This window comes from Carlito syrichta, unplaced genomic scaffold, assembly GCF_000164805.1.
Source record: "Carlito syrichta isolate Samal-C Ts95f unplaced genomic scaffold, Tarsius_syrichta-2.0.1 Scaffold308811, whole genome shotgun sequence".
Lineage (NCBI taxonomy): Eukaryota > Metazoa > Chordata > Mammalia > Primates > Tarsiidae > Carlito > Carlito syrichta.
Genome location: NW_007252907.1, coordinates 392130 through 392866, shown reverse-complemented (window position 1 = coordinate 392866; position 737 = coordinate 392130). Strand labels below are relative to the sequence as shown.

General features: G+C 48.0%; 1 protein-coding gene across 1 annotated transcript in view; it reads right to left on the bottom strand.

Annotated features, from left to right (window-relative positions):
- Nucleotides 1–737, bottom strand: part of LOC103268289 (palladin) — a 377892-nt gene that overhangs the window by 7128 nt on the left and 370027 nt on the right. Inside the window, exon 18 of the mRNA XM_021716425.1 lies at nucleotides 1–118. Coding sequence (XP_021572100.1) covers nucleotides 1–118 — 118 coding nt within the window. The remainder of the gene's footprint in view (nucleotides 119–737) is intronic.

Below are 737 nucleotides of genomic sequence, written 5' to 3'. Positions count from 1 at the left end.
GCAGAGCCGGCCCTCGGGAGCCGTCACGTCCCCCGGCGCCTGCAGGAAGTGGGGCCGGAAGAATCGCTCCGGAGTCGGCTCGCGGTCGTCGGCACCGTCCCTCGATCCCGAACGGGGCCTGGAAGCGGACAGACAAGGGCAGTCGCTGCTTCCAGGCTTCAGTCGCCCGCCTCCTTAAGATACGCGGGGCCGCAGCAGGGCTTCCTCGTTGGCTCCCTGCCCCGAGACTTGCACGTTCCCAAAACCCAAGGAAGGCAGAATCTTGTGTGACTTGGAAGTGTGCTGTAAATTTAAGAGTCTGCTAACTGCAGGCTACCACAAGGCATGAAAGGAAAGGGAGTAAAGTGGGTGCTGTACCTCGATCTATTTTTCCTAAATGCTTTTAGAGCTTTGTAGAAAGGAGAAGCAGCTGGTACTCGTTTACTACCACATCTTTTTCAGGAGAGTCGACTATAACTTTCCACTGTGATTTTTAAATTTGTAGGAAATTAAAAGCGATTATTCTCTAAAAAGTAATATATTTTAAATCAAAATTCCTTCTTACATTAACCAGGAAAACAAATTACATTTTTTAGGCAAGCTTTCTTTTGCTTTAGTTACCCACATGCCTCAAGACATTATTTTTTGCTTTTTAAAAAAAATGAGCCTGGGCACATCTCCCAGACTTCGTGCCTCTCTCTTACTCTTTTTTTTTTTTTGAGTTGGAGTCTCACTCTGTCGCCCAGACTGGAGTGCAG